A 20,899-nucleotide genomic window follows, 5' to 3' on the forward strand; every position below is an offset into this window, starting at 1 on the left:
GCAATCAGCTAAAATGGAATTCTGCGTCGATGTCAAAGCTAAGAATCCACGCCAAGAAAGTGCGCCGCGAGCTCGGTACTCAGCCCGCCACGCGGGGCGGTGCACGCCTTACGCAGCCTCCCACGCGGAGACGCATTAGGTCGGGACATCGTGACCAGGAACTGCAGCAAGCCACTCGAGATACTTACTGGTTTAACGTGTGAGCGCAGCTCATCCCCCCCATATCTCCCCACCTCTGACGACACAAAGCAGCTGATGACAGGTGACAGACAAGAACCTTCGGCAACAGGTAGAGTCATACCTGAGGGTAAACTGATGCGGTGTCCGTCTCTGAGCTTCAAACGACTCCGCCTGAACTTCCCCTTCCTCCGCTTGACGTTGGGCTTCTCCTGGTTGAGCTGGAATATCAGGATGTTGAGCTCCCGCTCCAGCACGTCGATCTCGCGCGCGGCCAGCTGCTGCTCGCGCCGCCGGAGCTGCGCCTCCTGGGACTTCTGCTGCAGCGCGGCCCGCGTCAGCTCCTCCTCCCGGGACCGCAGCTCCTGGGCGGACAGAGGGCCAGCGGCGTCACCAGCACGAAGACCTCCCGCTTCTTCAGTCCCCCCGCCTGCTCACCCGGGGCTCAGGGCACAGCGCTGTGTGCATGCAAACTGTCACAGCCCTGGGCACACCACCAGCTTGGGCTGAAACCCAAGCCCCTGCACACGCCTCACCTGACTCTTTGGGTTTTATGACCCGAAAAGAGGCATCGGGAAATTCTCACCTCGATGTTAGCATGTCGCTCTCGTTTCCTATTGTCTTTATCATCACCTGACACATGAAATGTACATGAACACATAGCAACCAAATGGATGCGAATGATCCATTTTGGAATAAAGCCACACATCAGAGCTTGGCTAATTAAGGGATAATTATCCTAGTTACAAAAGACTGCAGTTCAGGTTTCTTTGCTTAGGGACTTCTTAGGGTATTTAAGAGTTTGCTTAGAGATCAAAACATCTTGGTGGTGAGATTAAGGGGAAGAACAAAGCTAATGTGTCAGGAGTCAGCTGACGGCCCATCAGAAATGAAAATGAGACACCTCTAAAATTGTAAGTTGATGGAAAATAAATCAGTTACAAAAAGCTTCTCAGGATCCCATGGATGGTTGGAAAGTATCATTTTATTCACAGATAACACGAATTAACTTTAGAAAGTCTCCCGTCATGATACTTTCTGATTAAAGTCTAAATTCCTCTCGGTTTCGTTTTAGAATTAGTGAACTTCTGAGAAATAGAAAATCTGTGAACTAAAGAATACTTTTATTCCTATAAGGAAAAAAATACTCAATTTTTTGAATAATTCAAAACTAACTCAAACTGAGAACTCGGCGAGTTTTTAAAATCACAGCCCTGTTCTTATTTCATTTCTGCAAAGTGTTTTGTTCTTTACCAGACACACAAATATTCCTGTCAGTCCTGAACTACTTCCCCTTCTAGTTCCCAGCTCCTAAACCCTCTCAGAAATCAAGGCATCTGCAAACATGGATTGACACTGCTCCAGACAACCTTAATCTAAGGTAGCCTAACACCAAATACCTTTTAGAAACTCTGCCTTCTCAGGTGGAATTTTGGCTCTGAGGTGTGAGCTGTGCAAACATGGCAGACTTTATACAATCAGGCACACCTCTCACAGGCCCCCCTCAAACAGATGATGTGTGAAGAAACTAAGATGGAGGCTTGTGGAAGAAACCAGAGTTGAACCTGGGACTAAAGTGCCACCTGAGTCCCACCAAGCACTTGCACTTTTACAGACCGGCTCAAAGAATAACTGGAGGTTGCCAGTACAGTTATAAAGGAAAACGAACACAGAAGACCACCCTTCCACAAATAAATATGATACTATCAAGAAAAGACTGGGGAGCTCTAAAAACAAAAAATATATATTTATTCAGATCAAACTAATTCTGAACTTAGAGTAATTCTACCAAAGTGAACTGAAATTCACCTCTGAAACATTCTTTATTTTTATAAACAAACTTCATAAATAGAATTGCAGGAGAAATAATTTACTTAAGACCAACTGATATTCACTTCGCTTCTGCTAATGTGTACCAGCTGATTCTCACTTACAGAGCAGACTGGTATTTCTTCATTACATTGTACCAGATATAAATTACTATACATTGCTTGAAAAGGAAAAAAGAAAATGTTACATATTTAGAAAAGAAATTCTGGAATCCATTATTTAACTGCTGGCTTTCTACAACCTTTTTGTCCAAATTGGAGAGATTACTGTAGTGTATTTGGGGACAGAGGATAATTTCGCATCAACTTCCAATTTCTAACTCATTACTGTCTGCCCTTTTGTTAAGATACTACTTTTCAGTGGTGTTGGTATCAATCCAATTAGTTATTGTGAAATGAAATGGCATGAGGAAGAGATAAGGACAGCAACTAAAATCAGGCTTTTTGTGTGTTACTACTACAGTAATTGAAAAAGAAACCATTTTTAATTCCAGGTCCCAGGCTAAAATGGGAATCTCCTTGCAACGATTTCATGAATAAAAACAAACAAACAAACACTTGCTTAAGACTTCACAGGAGAAAAAAAGAAGAAAGGAGCCAAAGCACTCTTCCTTCTGAATGAATTTTACAACATTCAAAAGCAAAATCGCGTGGGGTATTAGAACCCCTTTGAATGCTTTGAAATTATAAAGCACACACACAAAATTCTTTTGGTTGCTGAGATTACTAAGCAGTAATATTTGTTTAATTGCTTGGCACAGGCTGTTCTCGTAATGGCCAGTCCAGACTGCTGGCAGAAGATGTTAATCATTAATGGTGACTTGACTTCATATAGGGGTTCAAAGACACTTTGTACACCCAACGCACAAAGACAGACACACGGAGATAAGAAGCGAAGAATTTAGGGAGGAACCAGCATCTATGGAGGCTGCAGTTTACTGAGTAATGCAGAGCAGGGCCAAGTGACCGACCATTAATTCCATGTCCGACGCCGCCTACCTTAAGCAATCAGTGAGCAACAAAGCACGTACACTGTGCTCAACTCCATCAAAAAAGACGCACATTTGGGCAAGAAATGTATTCTATATGCGTTCATGGTAAATCGAAGGCTTACGGGATTCCATAAATGCTGTATTTCAAGGAGCACTGTGCAAAAATCACATAAAAAGAAAAAGCAGACACCACCACAGGATAGCTAAAAAATGAATCTGAAGAATAACAAAGGAACTACTGTAAAACCTCAAAATAGCAAAAGAGCGAAGCTCAACTCCGGAAGCATGCTTTTTCATTTTTATATCACATATAATAAGAATTAACTCACTGGATATGTCTCTATTGATAAATAATTATCACTAATTAAAAATACTTAAAATAGTTTAAAATAACAATTAGTAACATTACTTTCAATTTTTTTCTTTCTATTTTCTTTTTTTTAATTTTCAATTACAGTTGATATTCAGTATTCTATTAGTTTCAGGTGTACAACATAGCAGTAAAACATTGATATAATTATTACTTACAAATTCTAAACCTTGTGATTTTAACTTTTATTTTTCCTCAAAGTCCTCTCTCATTCCCCAAAATCTTTTTTTATTTTTGCTATTAAACATCTGATTTTAGAATTCCTGAAAACAATTTGGGGAAGTGTAAAGAAAAAATGATCAATATTTTCTGCATCATTTTAAGTTAACAAATTGTATTAAAGTTTCCAAGAAACATATGAATAATATCACCGAAAGTAATCCTTCAAAGAACTGCAGGATTTGTAAAGTAATCCAGTCAGCCATTTTCGAGTATCACTGCCCAGAGCCCAGTTTCCCTGTCACCTGGGCCTGGGAATGGTGCCATCATTTTTTGGTCCTAACACTTAACACTTCCTTAGCACTCACTAAGGAACAGGCACCTTTGCATCCTTTACTCACTTAAGCCTCACACTGCTCCTGAGGGCCACAGTGTTCCTGTGACATTTAAGTGACAAGGCCGGCAGGGCGAGGACAGTCTTCGGTCAGCTAGTGGCAGGGCCCCATGCCAGCCAGGCTGCCTGGCTCCAGTCCTTGGTCTTAACCATGACACTAACTGCTATGGATGCTGGCGTTCCACTAAAGGCTTAATACTGAGAAATGGGGAGGACCCAGCACAGTTCTTAGCATCCCATACAGATACCCCTACAGTCCGCCTGAGTTCCACTAGCACTACACAGCTGCATGTGTTAGAAAGCTCTTGATTTGAGGACCAAATTTTAATCCAAATTTTGGGAGTATCCACCTAAACAAACAGCCCTACTTCTGAACTCTGAAACAGCATGAAACGTATTTCCTCCCTCATTTACTTGAAGTTTCTTCCTGTACGTGAGGGCAGCCCCCGCCCCCACCCATACCCTCTGTTCTTTGCTCAGATTTCCAGGCCCCTCTCCTGCCTTCCTGGCCATCTGCTGTCCTTGGGAGGCCGACAGCCAAACACAGCACCGTGGATGTGATCTTGACAGTCAAACGGGATTATTCTTATCACACAAGCTCTATGGATTTATTAGCAGTGTCAGGGTCTAAGGTTGCATTTGCTAATCTTGTATTTTTAAACTTACAAAATACCGAAAAACCTAAGACAGTGAATTAATGACCTATAAGTCTACTACTTGATAAAAAAAAGACTAGGAAAAAAAAATGACTTGTGCAGCTTACATATTTCTCTTTAATCTTTATTTTTAATCATTGCAAATTATGAAATATTTAAACCATACTATCTCTTTTGCTGTGTTAATTAATTTCAAGTTTTTTTCCAAAATGTGTCAAATCCACAAAAAACAAAAAGTTGATATTTTGACTATTTTATGCATTTAATAAGAATTTGAGCTGCTTTGTATATAAATGACATTATTTTTATGTAGAAAAATTTCAGATATATTCATTCAGATATTTCTGACCATTGCGACAAAAGGGCTATAATTAGAACAGCAAATTCCCATGCACTCGTCATCAATATTTAACAGATGCTAAATATTTACCGTATCTGTGTCAGGTCTGTTAAAGTCATGTGCTTGTTAGACTCTGATCCTATCCCTGCCCTCTTCAGATTTGCTGTTCTTAGTTTATTTGTATCCTTCCCCTGTCTATACTGTTAGTCTTTTTGTACATTTGAACAGTTTCAGTTTATGTGATTTTATAAATTTATATAAATGGTACTTAATGCAATTATTCTTCTGCAACTCGCTTTTTCCACGCAATATTATGTTTGAAACACATCGCTAGACTTCATTCATTTTAACTACTGTACAGATTTCCACTGTAGGAACGCACAACAGGTTAGGCACCTGTTCCCCTATTAATAGATACTGGGTGGCTTCCAGTTTTTCACTATCACGAAAATCCTTCAATGAACAACTTTCATTTCCTTGTGCACATGTGTGGAAGTTTCTCAGGAATATATAACCAGACGTTAAACAGCTGAGTTGTATACCTGTGTTGTAGCATAAGATTCATAATAGAATTCATAACATTTACACCCTTTTAAATTCGCTTTTCATTTAAAATAGTAATAATAACAATTACTAATACCTCTCATTTATTAACATACATATCAGGAGTATATTAAGAAACTTTAGGCTTATTTAATGCCTACTATGTACTGGGTACTTTGTTCAATGATGTGGATGAAATGGCTGAGAAGGAAATAGTATAACTCATGAACTTATTATCTAGCAGAGAAGGCAGACCAAGAACAATTAAACAAACAAGTAATAATAAAGTGTGACTTAGTGCCAGCCGTGATCAGGGAGGTGCAGGACACTAAACAGACTGTTTATCTGATGCAGCAGAGCCCAGGAGGGGGTGGGGCTCTGAAAGACTGAGAAGAAAGGAGCCAGCGATTGTGAGGTGCGGCTGAATGCTGGGGCGACAGTGTTCTGGACAGAGGAGAAAATGTACACAACGGACAGAAGTCAAGAGCATGGCATCAGACGCACTGGAAGGAATTCAGTACGGCTGGGGACAAAGGGAGGCAAACTGGGGAAGAACCAAAGAAGTTAATAAGGAAACGGAGTTGGCCACTGAAGCAAGGATGCTCAGATTTGCGTCTTAGAAAGGTCACTGGTGGTGCTGAGGGGATAAGGTGGGGAGCAAGACTGGATGCCCAGCAGCCAGCTAGGATGCAGCTGCAGTGACGCAGGTGACATGAGGACACAGGGATGAGGGGAGTGAGTTACCACAGATGGTCTCTGTCACATAGGAGACCAAGAGAAACATCTTCCAAGACCTGTGAGACTGGGTACCTAAGAGAACAGTAATCCCACTATCACAAAAAAGGAAGCAAAATGAGGGGAGGCAGAGTGGGGGTGAGGACAAGGCTGACTTCCATATTTGGCTTGAAAATGTACCCAGGTAGTACACAAGCCCCTTCAAAATTTGTTAACAAGATCCAGATGCCCTGCCTGGTACTCAGAGGACCACGCAGGGGCGCAGACTGCCAGCTCCACCTTTGCATCCTAACACTGTTCCCAGCACACAGTAGATACTCAATATAGTTTTGCTGGAAAATAATTAGAAGCTCTGAACAATTTCCTAATAAATATGTATTTAAATTGTATGATTATTATTTTTTAAGAAAACAGTTGCACTTTGGGGTATACCTATGACAAACGTGTTAGTTCCCAACTCAGCAAGGTACCAGGAGAAGTAAGCAACTCAAGGGAAGAATTTGGGCATCTGATGTCTCATCATCACGCACAGTATTACATACAGTAGCCCAAGAAATGTTTGTGCAGAGGCCTTCGAACCACAACTCTGCATCCCCTCTTTGGCCCCTTCCTTTGCACGTAGGTAGGCTATTGGCCTTTGGTATTGTGTCCAGTGTGAAAGTCCAAAGACGCAATCAGAGCCAAACCACGGAAGTCAAGGTCATGTTACCGTGGGAGAACGACCCTCAGCTACACTGTAATCCCACCTTTCAGTGTCATAAACACATGGCCTCTTTATTTAGCAAAGCATTACTGCCTACTTAAAAAGAATCACAAATATGTGAAGTATGAAAATTCCTTTCTGGACAATTATATAGCTTTATAAAGGTTTTATCAAAAACTTGGAAGTGTTCAGGGGGATCACTTAATAGACTGTAAATGCCTGACCACCATGCTGTACACCTGAAGCTGGAGTAGAATAATATTGAATGTCGACTATAATTAAATACATGTAGAGGGTGCAAAAAAGATGTATGCTCATTTTAAGAAAGGGAAAAACTGTATTAAAATTGTAATACTCAATATATACTGATAAAAAAAAGATGAATACAAGTCATGTGTACATTTTTTTGACACCCCCCCCCCGTGTGTGTCTGTGTGTGTGTGTGGGGGGGTGTGTGTGTGTATTCATGGGATGTGAAGTACAGCACAGGAAATATAGTCAATGGAATTGTAACAGCTATCCATGATGTCAGAGGGATAGCAAATTGGGGAGGTTATTAATTTGTGGGGAGTGTAAATGTCTAACTATTACAAAGCTTTGTACACTTGAAACTAATAAAAAAAAAAAAACTTGCTGTGTTGTACTTCAGCCCATTTATTGCATGTACAAAATAAGAATTTAACCTCTTGAACAGGTATACACTTCCGACCGCCAGAATAGACCTTGATTCATCAAATGCCCAAGTACTACCAAAATCTCTCTCAAGTTTAAATACGTACTGCCACTGAAGCACAGAACCATGCCTTGAGCTTGGGGTTCTTCGGTGACAGTTAACAGTCATTTGTCACCAGTCAAAGGAGATCATATAACCAAATTCCTTTCCCAGCTGGTCTGCCTTCCAATTAGGTATGTTTTTACTTGTCATATTTCACTTTTGGGGAACGTAAATACAGCTTCAGCGTGTTTAACATATAGGTTTTTTATTTCTTCTTAAAATATATAAACCAAACAGAGCTTACCTTATTATATTAAAAAGTTCAAAAATTACACATTTTCCCAGTTTCTCCAACAAAGCAATGCCTTGGAGATAAAAGGAGGTTAGGGGAAGAAGGACTAGCCTAAAAGAGGCTTTAAAAGACACAACTAGAAACAACCTTATTTAAAGTCATTCATTAAAGGTTACATCAAAAATGTAACCTTATTTAAGTTCAAATTTGCACCAACCAACTGTAAGACATCTTTGAAACTGTGACATTTGAATATGGAGTATTATATGGTATCAAAAAATTACTGTTACTTCTTAAGATAATAATAGCAAGAGTACTATTTGGAAAATTCTTACCAGTTAGAGATGCATACTTGAATGCATACTGAAACACTGAAGGGTAAAATGACATGAGTCTAGGATTTAATTTAAAATACCCCAGTTTAAAAAAAAAAAAAAAAAAAGATGATAATGGGCAAAAGAGATGATCAAAATGACAAAACACTGACAATTACTGAAACATGTTTAAGGCACACAAATGGTTTATTACACTATTTTCTCCTCTTAACATTTCAAAATGATCCTAAATAAAAGGTTCTTTGTTTTCCAATTACACATTTCGAGTATAGTTCTGTTTTGTTTTGTCTTAACCAGAGGCAAGAATCAATAAATACTGATGTCTGAAAATAGTTTAGAATAATGCTAACACTGGTTGACTCATGTTTTCCAACGCCTTCCTAAATGTGGGTGTATTAGGCAATTCACATATATCTCGCTCACCTTTTCCTTTGTTCTGAGCTCATCAAACATCTGTTGGATTTCCAGCTTCCAGTCATCTTGCATGGAATGAAAAGATTCCTGAGGCATTTCAGTCATAACTGCCTCTTCAATGGCAGTCAGTTGTTCAAGAATTAAGGCAAATGATGGACGAATATGTGGGTCTTGTTGCCAGCATTCTAGAATAAACAAGAATCACATTAATTCCATTTCTCAGCATCGTTCAGCTTATCAGCCCGTGCTGATACTGTCTGCTGCATATTTTTAAAATCTCCTGATAATGATTTTGACTATTGTATTTTACACAGTGTACACGTCAAGCAGCTTGCACAATAATTACTATTAGATAGGCCTCTTGTTGTCTCTGTTTTATGACATCAGTACATGGACGTGTATTTTCCTTGCCTTACCAGGAACTCTGTTTGGGGGCCTCAGATGGCCAGATGATTTACTGAGATAGAGTTCCATACTCAAGAAAACCAAAGTCTCTAAAATATTATAATCACGAGAGGGGTTCTGAGAAATAGCCTAATAATTAAGTAAGCTGCTTATAAAAAGAGTTAGTTAATTTTTAAGAGATAAGGATTAAACAGATAAGGTCGTGGCAAACCATGCCAGTTGAGACTGTAAAACATTTTTGATCCTTAGATAGGATTAAAAAATAGCAGATCGGGAGCCAATTCAGTATTGTCTTTGAACTCTGCTCGTGTACTTGGTGAAAACTTTACTACCAGTCAGTTGAATTTTGTACATAAATGAGTCACTGATAAAACTGGACTGTTTTTAAGTTACTTAGACCTCACATCTTAGATCAAAGACAAGGTTTCTAAGTCATATGTAAGTACTTAAAAGCATTTCAAAATGAGAATGACAGAAATTACTTTTTGGGTTAAAAGAATAGAGATGTTCCGATGAGTAATTCCCTGTGCCCCGACAGACACACACAGAGACTGGTGCACAGATACCTTTCATGAGCTTGGCGAACGGCTCGGGACAGGTGGATGGGATGGGCAGCGTGAGCTTGTTGACGGCTACCCCATAAGCCACAGCGAGACCGTCAATGCCACGATAGGGGACCTCTCCTGTGAGCAGCTCCCACAGCAGGACTCCATAGCTAGAAGGCCAAGTTTTCATAAAGTTAAAAGGGTGAAACACTGTCTTTTCCTTACGACACACTTGGTGGGATAAATGCATCAGTACCAACCTCCTGCTCCTAGGAAGACTCTTCTCTTCCAACAGAGCCCCTAAGTGGCCCTCATCCCAAGGAGAGATGTGGGCTCCTCTAGTTCCCCTCTCAAACTCATTCCTCCGCAGAAATCAGCTGTGCATTTGCCAGAGGAATTTAAACGACTTCACGAACAGGAAAGGAGCGGTACACGGTTGAATTCAGCAGGGTCCGCATCAGGCCACACTTTGGGAGTAAAGTGGTTGTTTCGATGTTTGTCCTTCTATCTCATTTCCCCACACTGAGATAAAACCGCTGGAGGATTGTTAGGACATGAAGATTCTAGCCCCACAGAAATCTCACGCTATGCACCACAGGACTGACATGGAATCACGTGGATTCTCTTTAAAGGTTTTCGAAAGTGTTTATCTTTCTGCCTCTCCCTTCGTATTTTAGGAGACGTGTTACCATTGTTTTCATCATACTGCTTAATGGTAACGGACAAAAGGAATCAACGTGGGCCTCCCTGTGCCGGCTGGTAGCATGTGACATCTTTTTGTAAGGCAGGAGGCTTAAGTGAAATGGGCATGAAAAGCTAAGAACAACTATAGTCGCTATGATCTCAGAGTGTCAGCAGATGTGATGTATGTTTTCTGCTGCTCGGGTCTTCAAGGCAAAAGCACTTCCAAAAACCGAGGAAATACACAATACAAGGCCTTGTAAATGAAAATTTAAAATGAAGCTGAAAGACCAAATTTCACTTCACACCCTTACCACAAACTTGAAGGTAGCATAGAGGAGCCCAGAAATAAGCGTGTATATTACATATATTTATTCTCTTCTACAATACCAGTCAGTAACTTAGTTTCCCTTTATCTTCTTCAAAACATAAAGTACACTTTAATACACAAAAAACCAGTCACTCAGATGACTCACTTGTCTTTAAATTGAAACACATAACCATATAAGGAATAATCATATTTACTTTCTTTTTTATTTCTATTAACATAAGTAGTACAGTCCTACAGTTGTATTTGCTTGTCTTATTTTTCAATTACAGTTCATTCCATATTATTTTATATTAGTTTCAGGTGTATAGAGCAGAGTGGTTAGGCATTTGTATAATTTATGAAGTGATCCCCCCAGATCTGTCTGGTACCCACCTGGCACTATACATAGTTATTACAATATTATTGACTTTATATCCCTGTGCTTTATATCCCTGTGACTATTTTGTAAATACCAATTTGAATTTCTTAATCCTTCCACCTTTTCACCCTTCCCCCAACCCCTTTCCCATCTGGCAACCATCAGTTTGTTCCCTGTATCTATGAGTCTGTTTGTAATTTGTTTGTTCATTTATTTTGTTTCTTAGGTTCCACATATAAGTGAGATCATACGGTATGTGTCTCTGTCTGACTTATTTCACTTAGCATAATACCCTCTAGGTCCATCCATGTTGTTGCAAATGGTTAAGATTTCATTCTTTTTTATTGCTTAGTAATATTCCATTATATGTATGTATATATACTGAGGGTGCCAAGAGGTTAACACTTTGGTCAATGTTGCTCAAGCAGTAGTTCACCGTAATCAGAAGTGTCTGGACACTGATAGTAGCCACTTTGAGCACCTCTTGTAATTGCAAAAGTCAAACGTGACTTGTATTCACCTTTTGTTATCAGTATATATTAATACAGGTTTTTCCTTTCTTAAAATGTTTATATTCATACATTTTTTGGCATCTTCTGTGTGTGAGTATGTGTGTGATGCAAAAAAATGTATATACATATTAATAAAGGAAAACTGTGTTAAAATTGTAATACTCAATATATACCGATAACAAAAGATGAATACAAGTCACGTTTGGCTTCTGCAAATTACAAGAGGTGCTCACAGTGGTTCCCATCAGCGTCCAAACACTTCTGATTACGGTGAACTACTGCTTGAGCAACGCTGACCAAAGTGTCCACTTGTATACATTTTTTGGCACCCCTGGTATGTGTGTGTATACACACACGCACATGCACGCGCATTATGCACATATATACATCTTCTTTATCCATTTGTCTATTAATAGGCACTTAGGTTGCTTCCATATCTTGGCTATTAGTAATAAGCACTGAAGTGAACATGGGGGTGCATATATTTTTTTGAATTAGTGTTTTGGATTTCTTTGGATAAATACTCAGAAGTGGATTGCTGGGTCAAAGGTAGGTCTAGTTTTAATTTTTTGAAGAATCACCATACTGTTTTACATAGTGGCTGCACCAATTTGCAATCCCACATCAGTGCATGAGGGCTACTTTTTCTCCACATCCTCACCAGCATTTATTGAATTATTGATGATGGCCATTCTGACAGGTGTGAGGTGATACCTCATTGTGGTTTAAATTTGCATTTGTCTAATAATTAGTGACATTGATCATCTTTTTCTATGTCTATCTGCCATCTGTATGTCCTCTTTAGAGAAATGTCTATTCAGGTTCTCTGCCCATTTTTAAATTGGATTGTTTGGGTTTTTTTGGTGTTGAGTTGTATAAGTTTTCTATAAATTTTGGATATTAACCCCTTATCAGATATATCATTGACAAATATCTTCTATTCAGTAGGTTGTCTTTTCCTTTTGTTGATGGTTTCCTTTGCTGTGCAAAAACTTTTAGTTTATAGTTCCATTTGTTTACTTTTTCTTTTCTTTTGTTTCCCTTACCTGAGGAGACATTTCAGAAAAAAATATCACTAAGAGCAATGGCAGAGGGTTTACTGCCTATGTTTTCTTCTAGGACTTTTATGGTTTTGGGTCTTACATTTAAGTCTTTAATCCATTTTGAGTTGATTATTGTATATGGAGTAAGATGTTGGTTCAGTTTCATTTTTTTGCATGTATCTGTCCAGTTTTCCCAACACCATTTATTGAAGACTGTCTTTACCCCACTGTTTGTTCTTGCCTCCTTTGTCATAGATTAATTGACCACATAGGTGTGGGTTTATTTCTGGGCTCTCTATTCTGTTCCATTGATCTATGTGTCTGTTTTTATGATAGTACCATGCTGTTTTGATTACTGTGGCCTTGCAGTATAGTTTGATATCAGGTAGTGTGATACCTACCATTTTGTTCTTCTTTCTTAGGATTATTTGTTCTAGTTTTGTGAAAAATCACATTGGCATTTTGATAGGGATTGCACTGAATCTATAGATTGCTTTGGGCAGTACAGACATTTTAATGATGGTAATTTTTCCTGTCCCTGAGCATGGTATATGCTTCCACTTATTTGTGTCTTGGATACAGTTTATTCCTAGGTATTTTTTTTATACAACTGTAAATGGGATTATTTTCTTAATTTCTCTTTCTGATAGATCATTATTGGTGTATAAAGATATAATTGATTTCTGAATAATAATTTTGTATTCTGCTACTTTACTGAATTTATTTATTAGTTCTAATGGTGTTTTGGTGGAATCTTTGGGGTTCTCTACATATAGTATCATGTCTTCTGCAAATAAGGACAGTAATACTTTTTCCTTTCCAATTTGGATGCCTTTTATTTCTTTTTCTTTTTTGATTGCTGTAGGTAGGACTTTCAACACTATGTTGAATAGAGCGGTGAAGTAAGACATCCTGTGTTGTTCCTGATCTTAAGGAAAATGCGTTTAGCTGTTCCCCACTGAGTATGATGTTAGCTATGGATTTGTCATATATGGCATTTATTATGTTGAGATATGTTCCCTCTATCCCCACTTTGCTGAGAGTTTTTATCATAAATGGATGAGTTTTGTCAAACAGCTTTTCTGAATCTATTGACATGGTCATATGACTTTTATCTTTCATTTTATGTGGTGTATCACGTTAATTGATTTGCAGATACTGAACCAACTGTGCATCCCAGGAATAAATCCCACTTGATTGTGGAGTATGCTTTTTTTAATGTATTGATGAATTTGATTTGCTTATATTTTGTTGAGGATTTTTGCATCTATGTTCATCAAGGATATCGGCCTATAATTTTATTTTTTTTGTAATGTCATTGTCCAGTTTTGGAATCAGGGTAATGGTGACCTCATAGAATGAATTGGGAGCTTTCCCTCCTCTTGAACTTTTTAGAATAGTTTGAGAAGAGTAGGTGTTAATTCTTTAAATGTTTTGTAAAATTCACCTGTGAAGCCATCCAGTCCAGTACTTTGTTGGGAGGTTTTTGATTACTGATTCGATTTCGTAAGTAGTAATCAACCGTTTCAGATTTCCTTTCTTCTTGATTCAGTCTTGGAAGATTGTATGTTTCTAGGAATTTATCCATTTCTTCCATATTGTCCAATTTGTTTGGCATATAATTGCTTGTAATATTTTCTTATAATCCTTTGTATTTCTGTGGTGTCAGCTGTCATATCTCCTCTTTCATTCCTGATTGTATTTATTTGGGTCCTCTCTCATTTTTCTTGATGAGTCTGCTTGAAGGTTTATTAATTTTGTTTATCTTTTCAATGAACCAGCTCTTGGTTTCATTGATCTTTTGTGGTTTTTTTAAGACTCTATTTCATTTATTATTTCCCTCCTTCTATTCACTTTCAGCTTTGTTTGCTATTCTTTTTCTAGTTCCGTTTAGTGTAAGGTTAGATTGTTTCTTTGAGATTTTTCTTATTTCTTGAGGTAGGTCTGTACTGCGAATTTCCTTCTTAGGACTGCTTTCACTATGCCCATAGATTTGGGGTAGTTGTATTTTCATTTTCATTTGTCTCAAGGTATCTTTTGATTTCTTCCTTGATATCTTTTGATTCTTTCTTTATGTCATTGTTAACCCATTCATTGTTCAGTAGCATGTTATTTAGATGCACAGAGCATAGATGCACAGAGCTATATGTGTTTGTGTGTTTTTCAGGTATTTTTCTTGTAATTGATTTCTAGTTACATATCATGGTGGTTGGAGAAGTTGCTTGATATGATTTCAATCTTCTTAAATTTATTGAAACTTGTTTTGTGGCTTAACATATGGCCTATCTTGGAAAATGTTTCTTGTGCACTTGAAAAGGATATATGTTCTGCCGCCATAGGGTGAAAGGCTCTAACGATATAAATTAAATCCATCTCGTCTAATGTGTTATTTACTCTGCTGTTTCATTGTTGATTTTCTGTCTAGAAGATTTGTCCATTGGTGTCAATGGGGTGTTAAAGTTCCCTACTGTGATTGTATTCCTGTCGATCTCTACCTTTATGTCAGTCAATGTTTGTTTTATATATTTAGGTACTCCTATGTTGGGTGCATAAATATTTACTAGGGTGATGTCCTCTTGTTGGATTGATCATTATTTATGTCCTTCTTTATCTTTTATTATAGTCTTTGTTTTAAAGTTTACTTTGTCTGGTATAAGTATTGCTACCTCAGCTTTTATTTCATTTCCATTTGCATGCAATACCTTTTTCCATCCCTTTACTTTCAGTCTGTGTGTGTCCTTCAACACACACAGAAGTGGGTCTCTTGTAGACACCATATGTAAGGGTCTTGCTTTCTTATCCATTCAGCCACGCTATCCTATATCTTTTGATTAGAGCATTTAATCCATTTACATTTTAAGTGATTACTTATAGATACATAGTTATGGCTATTTTATTATTCATATTTTGATCTTTTATTTCTTCTCATTCTTCTTAAAGAAGTCCCTCTAATATTCCTTGTAATACTGGTTTGGTGGTGATGAATTCCTGTAGCTTTTTCTTGTCTGGGAAGCTCTTTATCTGTCCTTCGATTCTAAATGATAGATTTGCTGGGTAGAGTAATCTTGGTTGTAGGTCTTTGTTTTTCATCACTTTGCCTATTTCCTATCAGTCCCTTGTGGCCTGCAAAGTTTCTGTTGCGAAATCAGCTAATAGTCTTATGGGAGTTCCCTTGTAAATAACTAGCTGTCTTTCATTTGCTGCTTTTAGGATTCTCTCTCTGTTTTTAACCTTTAACATTTTAATTATGATGTGTCTTAGTGTGGGCCTCTTTGGATTCCTCTTATTAGACTCTGCACTTCCTGGACTTGTATATCTATTTTCTCTGCCAGATAAGGTAAGTTTTCAGTCATTGTTTCTCCAAATAGGTTTTCAGTCCCTTGCTATCTCTTTTCTCCTTCTGGTACCCCTATGATGCTCATGTTGTTACGCTTGATGTTGTCCCAGAGGTCCCTTAAACTATCCTCATTTTTCAAATTCTCTTTTCTTTTTCTTGTTCTGATTGGGTGTTTTCTACTTCCTTGTCTTCCAAATCACTAATGTGATCCTCTGCTTCATCTAATCTGCTATTGATTCCTTCTAGTATAGTCTTCATTTATTTTATTCTTTATTTCTGACTCGTTCTCTTTTATGGTTTCTATGTCCTTTTTTATGCTTATTATCTCTTTGTTGAAGTTCTCACTAAGTTCCTTGAGTATCCTTATTAACCAGTGTTTTGAATTCTGTATCTGGTAGTTTGCTTATTTCCATTTCAGTTAGTTCTTTTTCTGATGTTTTCTCCTATTTCATTTGGGACACATGTGTTTCCTCATTTTGGCTGCCTATCTGTGTTTGTTTCTGTGTATCAGATCTCCTATGTCTGTCAGTCTTAGCTGGGTGGCTTTATGTAGTAGGTGTCTTGTATAGCCCAGTGACACTGTCTCCCTGATCACCTGCACCATGTGCTCCAGGAGTGTCCCTTGTGTGGGTTGTGTGTGCCCTCCTGTTGTAGTTGAGCCTTGATTGCTGTTGGCAGGTCAGTGGGTGGCACTGACTCTCAAGCTGACTGACTGTGAGGATCGGCCACACCAACAGCATATGAGATGCTGTGTTGGAGTTGATCCCACAAAGTAGGATTCACTCCAGTGAGCTTGTGTGCTTGTTGTGACCATCCTTTGGGTGTGCTGCTGGTGGGGCTAATCCGGTAGTGCTCTGCTGTGGTCTAAAGCCAGACTTTGGGTGTGTTGGTTTTGGACCTTCTTGGGAGGGGTCCCCGTGCAGGCCAAGATCAGCCTCTGCCTGTGATTATCTTGCGGCTATGTGGTAGGAGTTACAAAGATATCTACAGTTTCTCACTGCCTGTGCTGGACCTAGAGTTGTGTGGGAGAGGCCATGCTGCGAACCAAGGCTGGCTGCCATAAGATTCAAGTTTCGTACCAGTGCTGAGCCTGGGCCCCTTGAAAAAGTCTCAAAGCACAGTAAGGCCCACCACCACTGGCCACAGACCACTGAGAGTTGTCCATGAAAGACTGCAGCATGGGTTGGGGCTAGTTACCCATCACCAAAAGTACCTCCAGTGATGCATGAGCCAAGGCCTGGTGTTTGCGGCTTAAAGAGCTTCCTGTGGTGCATGGGGTGGGGGTGATTGCCCGGCCATCAAAAGTGCTTCCAATGATTCTCGAGTTGGGTGGGGCAGGGCCCTAGGGAGTCATCTGGGTGGCACAAGCAGAGTTTACCAGGCCAGTGCAGTTTCAGATTTGGCCACATGGGTGGAGGGCTCAACATAGGAGAGATGGTGCCTGCCTGTAGGCTACACAGAAGAAATGGTGGCTGTCCCTCTAGGCCTTGCCCTGCAGCCACACAACTTAGTCTCTCCCTGTATGTCTCTGGTAACTCCTGAGTCACTGTCCCTTCCCTGGAGCTTAGTGTGAGTGCCTCCAAGCGAGTGAGTCTGTGTGCACAGATCCTTTAAGAGGATGTGTGGGTTTCCAGCCACCCTCTTATCTCACCCCAGCAGTCAGAATACTCACTGATTTTCAAAGCTAGATGTTGTGGGGAGTCTTCCTCCCAACACTGGAACCCTGGCCTGGGGAGACTGCTGTGGGGCTGGGGTCCCTTGCTCCTCAGGGAGGACCTCCACTGCCAAGATATCCTTCCCCATCCTCAACCACCACACATGGGTGTGGGGCCTACCCATTTCCTATCTCCAGCCCTCCTATTAGTTCCGATGTGGCTGCTGCTTTATATCCTTAGTTATAGGACCTCTGTTCAGCCAACCTTCTGATGGTTCTCCAGGTTTATTGTATTATTATTCAGTTATACTTTTAATGTGGTCATGGGAGGAGGCAAACACAGCATTTATCTACTCCACCATCTTGCCCGGAATTCCAACTTCTTATTTACTTTTCTAATGTTTTAAAACTTCACTAGGTTTAAGTTAAAGAAAAAATGCTTGAATTTTGGATTATCTTCCAATCTTGAGAGATATGGGGATTCACCCATCACAAATACAATGGAAAAACCCTTCTGTGAAGAAGACCTGGTCTACACAGAGCCGGGAATTCTCTGGACTCCAGGTTCAGGTATTCCTGGATCTGATGACTTTTCATTGAAGCCTCTCCGTTAGTGCCTCTTGAACTCCAAACTTAATAATGAACACATTCAGAAAAAAGAATGTAGAAACCAAAGAATGTGCCAATTGCAGGGTCTCAGGGACCTTCCAACTCATGTTCTGCTGGCCCTAAGCAGAGCTGTTTGAGTCCTGGGTCCCCTGAGTCTGGGGCTCCTGCTCTGAACTGGGATAACAGGTACCAATGAAAGACAATTGGATCAAGAAGCAGCAGACTTGAATTTGAGCTTTGGGAGTATTACTACCTACTAACTATGTCTCCACTCATAGGGGCCTTAAAGTTGATCTTGAGTTAACTTATCTGTAAAATAATAGTGATACCTGTTCAATCATCTCAAAGAACTCTTTTATATTTTTATTTGAATTTGAATTTTTTTTTTTTTGCAGTCTAGGTACTAAACTTTTTTTTCAGTTACAGATGATATACAATATTACATTAGTTTTAGGTATACAACATTACAATTAGACATTTATGTTAACTTACAAAGTGATCACTTCATCAGTCTAGTACCCATCTGACGTCATACATAGTTATTACCATATTATATTATTGACTATATTCTCTTTGCTGCACTTCACATTCTCATGACAGTTTTTATAACTCCAATTTGTACTTCTTAATCCGTTCACCTTTTTCACCCTGTCCCCCAACCTCCCTCCCATCTGGAGACCATTGGTTTGTCTCTGTATCTATGACTGTATTTCTGTTTTGTTTGTTCCTTTATTTCTTAAAAAATAAACATATAGTAGAAAATTATACAATGCTATAACTATTAGCAAGGAAATTGCAGCCAATATTTTCCAAAGGTTATCTGTTGTAAAGTATCTGTATTATCATTCATAGGTCAATCAACAAAAGTCACCTCAGAACAGGGGACCAAAAAAATCTTAGAATAACTGAAAACCATCTAAATTTAAAGAAACTTCCTTGCTATTGTTATTAGCAAACAACAAAACTAAAACAAACAGTAACGACCATATAACTTTACTTCTTGAAAGTTTCAGAGAATGAGTACTTCAGGATAGGTCATTTGTTTCAGAGAGGAGAGGGCTTATCCTGGTTAAAACCAATGTGAAAAATGGAACTATATTTCTATAGTATAATGCATATTTTTCTGTTCTCTGAAACCGGGGAGGGTACAGTATAAATGAAGCCCCGTCCTGAGCACTCATGCAGCCTGACAGGCTGTGGCAGTCAGAGCATGGGTCGATCTCAGGCTTGGGGCCTGAGTCTGCTACTTAACTAGTTTTACAACCTGGGGAAATTTAACCTCTCAGGGCCTTGGATACTTTGCAAGTCTGGGCTAATCACAGGAGATACTGTAAAACTCAGTGATAACAGCCGTCTCAGTTACCTTGCAGTATAACATCCAGTATGGAGGAAGGAGGTGGGGGACGATGGTCAGTAGGGACACGAGATGGTCAGTAGCACTTATGGGAATATTAGAAACAGAGATGCTAAAGCAAAGGTATGTGCAATTCAGAGGTGGCCTTCCGTGCCCTTCCCCATCCTGACAGGCCAGTACTCTAGAGTTCTTTACTATAGTAACGCATCCTGCAGCTGGGTGGGAATGTTTAGCTCCAGGTAGATGGCTCTGGAAGTTAGCAGTCCCTAGTCCTTTTCATAGCATTTCATGCTTTTTATCTTCCTGCTACTATTTTGTTTCTAGCTGTCCGTTTTTATGACCAGTTTAGCGTCCCTCTCTCTTCTAATAAGCTGCTTTAACTGAAAATCAGATAATTCAGCTTATAAAACTGAGAATGAGAAATAAACAAATTTTGAGAGACGACCTCTCCAATGAATGTATAGAGTTGAAGACCCATTTTTTGGCTGGTTTTAGAATTTTTTTTTTCTTACTTCTTAACTGTCTCCTATATTTAAAGTAGATGAAGTTGGTATAAAGCATTTATATATATTGTACAGTGGTCCCACTGTTCGTCATTCCATACTTCGTAAAGGAAACACACAAAATGAAATGGTCAGAGTCTGAGGTAATGTTTTAAATGTAAAATTGATTTTGATGTATTTTATTTGCTTTTAGAGTCTTGAAACATAACTTCTTAGGAGAATCACCTGTTTCACTTAAGTATTTTGGTAGCATATGGTCAGAAAATTACTGTAAGTAAATCAAGGAAACCACGTAATGTTTTATAAAGACTCACATGCTCTGGCTCTATCAGAAGATAGTCTACTTCATGAAGGGCTCGGGCATTTGTGGTTTTCAGAATGGCCCCAAGGCACCGTAGAGCCCCCAATACAGTTGATACATTTCTTAAAAGTCATAAGTAGAACAATTAAATTACATATTAAATGCAGAGCATGAGCTTTAAATTTAAAGGAATTTTTTGGAACTTACACTAACAGATTCTGCCACTGACCTAATGTGTGATTTGGAGAAAGTAACTTCCAGTGCTTCCAATGGTTAAAGGGGAAATTTGTATTGATCATGACTTTGGAAATCAGATAGATCTGGACTCAAACAGCAGTTCTGTCATTTATCAGATATGGATTCTTAGCAACTGACATTTCCCAGTAGGCCTAGTTTTCTCTTATTGTAAAAAAAACCCTGGAATTTTAACCACAACCAGATACCACTTCACAACTACTAGGATGGCTAGAGTAACAATGTCATGGAACAAGTGTTGGCGAGGCTATGGGGAAATCGGAGCCCTCACACACTGCTGGTGGGAATGGAACAGAGCAGCTGCTTGGGAGACTAGTGTGGCAGTTCCCAAATGATGAACCATAGAAGTAGCATATG

At 39.1% G+C, this 20,899-nt stretch overlaps 1 protein-coding gene across 3 annotated transcripts in view; it reads right to left on the reverse strand.

Annotated features, from left to right (window-relative positions):
• MAP3K21 (mitogen-activated protein kinase kinase kinase 21) overlaps positions 1–20,899 on the reverse strand; it is a 58,902-nt gene that overhangs the window by 20,882 nt on the left and 17,121 nt on the right. For all 3 annotated transcript variants that reach the window (XM_033099554.1, XM_033099553.1, XM_033099556.1), the window contains exons 3-5: positions 9,626–9,774; positions 8,664–8,839; positions 302–542 (exon numbers count right to left, since the gene is read on the reverse strand). In XM_033099554.1, coding sequence (XP_032955445.1) covers positions 302–542; positions 8,664–8,839; positions 9,626–9,774 — 566 coding nt within the window. The remainder of the gene's footprint in view (positions 1–301; positions 543–8,663; positions 8,840–9,625; positions 9,775–20,899) is intronic.

This window comes from Rhinolophus ferrumequinum, chromosome 27 (genome assembly GCF_004115265.2).
Source record: "Rhinolophus ferrumequinum isolate MPI-CBG mRhiFer1 chromosome 27, mRhiFer1_v1.p, whole genome shotgun sequence".
Classification (NCBI taxonomy): domain Eukaryota; kingdom Metazoa; phylum Chordata; class Mammalia; order Chiroptera; family Rhinolophidae; genus Rhinolophus; species Rhinolophus ferrumequinum.